The sequence below is a fragment of the Camelina sativa genome, chromosome 16 (assembly GCF_000633955.1).
Source record: "Camelina sativa cultivar DH55 chromosome 16, Cs, whole genome shotgun sequence".
NCBI lineage: Eukaryota > Viridiplantae > Streptophyta > Magnoliopsida > Brassicales > Brassicaceae > Camelina > Camelina sativa.
Genome location: NC_025700.1, coordinates 26,064,306 through 26,065,128, shown reverse-complemented (window position 1 = coordinate 26,065,128; position 823 = coordinate 26,064,306). Strand labels below are relative to the sequence as shown.

At 44.1% G+C, this 823-nt stretch overlaps 1 protein-coding gene across 1 annotated transcript in view; it reads right to left on the bottom strand.

Moving 5' to 3' along the window:
• LOC104752568 (3-ketoacyl-CoA synthase 11-like) overlaps window positions 1-823 on the bottom strand; it is a 4,940-nt gene that overhangs the window by 1,726 nt on the left and 2,391 nt on the right. Inside the window, exon 3 of the mRNA XM_019238231.1 lies at window positions 119-655. Within this exon, the coding sequence (XP_019093776.1) occupies window positions 119-655 (537 nt within the window). The remainder of the gene's footprint in view (window positions 1-118; window positions 656-823) is intronic.

Sequence of the window (823 nt, the reverse complement as noted above, 5' to 3'; positions counted from 1 at the left end):
TTGCAAAGAATAGAAGCTGTTCAGATGTCGGCAAAACTAGTGGTCCTAACGTCGTGATGTTTGTCTTTAGAGCATCACCGGCAACAGCCATCAGTTCTTTGGAGAGGGTTACACCAACCTTACTAGCGGAATCCTCTTCTTGAGTTATGCAGCCGAAACACTTATCATCAGCTCCCTTGTGGGTACGAACAGTATCAACAAGCTCGTATTTCGATCTTCTTCTGTCCCATCGTTTGTTTGAGAGAAGAATCGCTGCACCACCCATTCTGAAAAGACAGTTGGAGACAAGCTTTGACCGGTCATTCCCGAAATACCAGTTCAAAGTAATATTCTCCATGCTAATCACCATGGCATAAGTGTTGGGAATGGTGTGAAGAAGATGTTTAGCAAGGTCGATAGAGATCAAACCAGCACTGCAACCCATTCCTCCCAAGTTGTAACTGAGTATGTTCCCACGGAGCTTATAATGATTGACAACCATAGCAGATAACGAAGGTGTCGGGTTAAACAAACTGCAGTTAACAATCAATATCCCAATATCCTTAGGATTCACATTGGTCTTGGCAAGAAGCTCATTGATGGCTCCAAACATCACAGTCTCCGCCTCTTTTCGAGCTTCTTTCATACACGGGTTTGGAGGAACATTGAGGACAGCCTCAGGTAAATAAGTAGATTCGCCAAGTCCCGAACGTGTTAAAATCTTGCGCTGGAACTCAAGATTCTCCTCTGTGAAAGAACCAGTGAGTTTAGAACGGTCCATGAAGATCTTTTTAGTGCATTTACGGGAATCATCGGGCTTGAAGCAGGAGAAGTCAACCAAGTA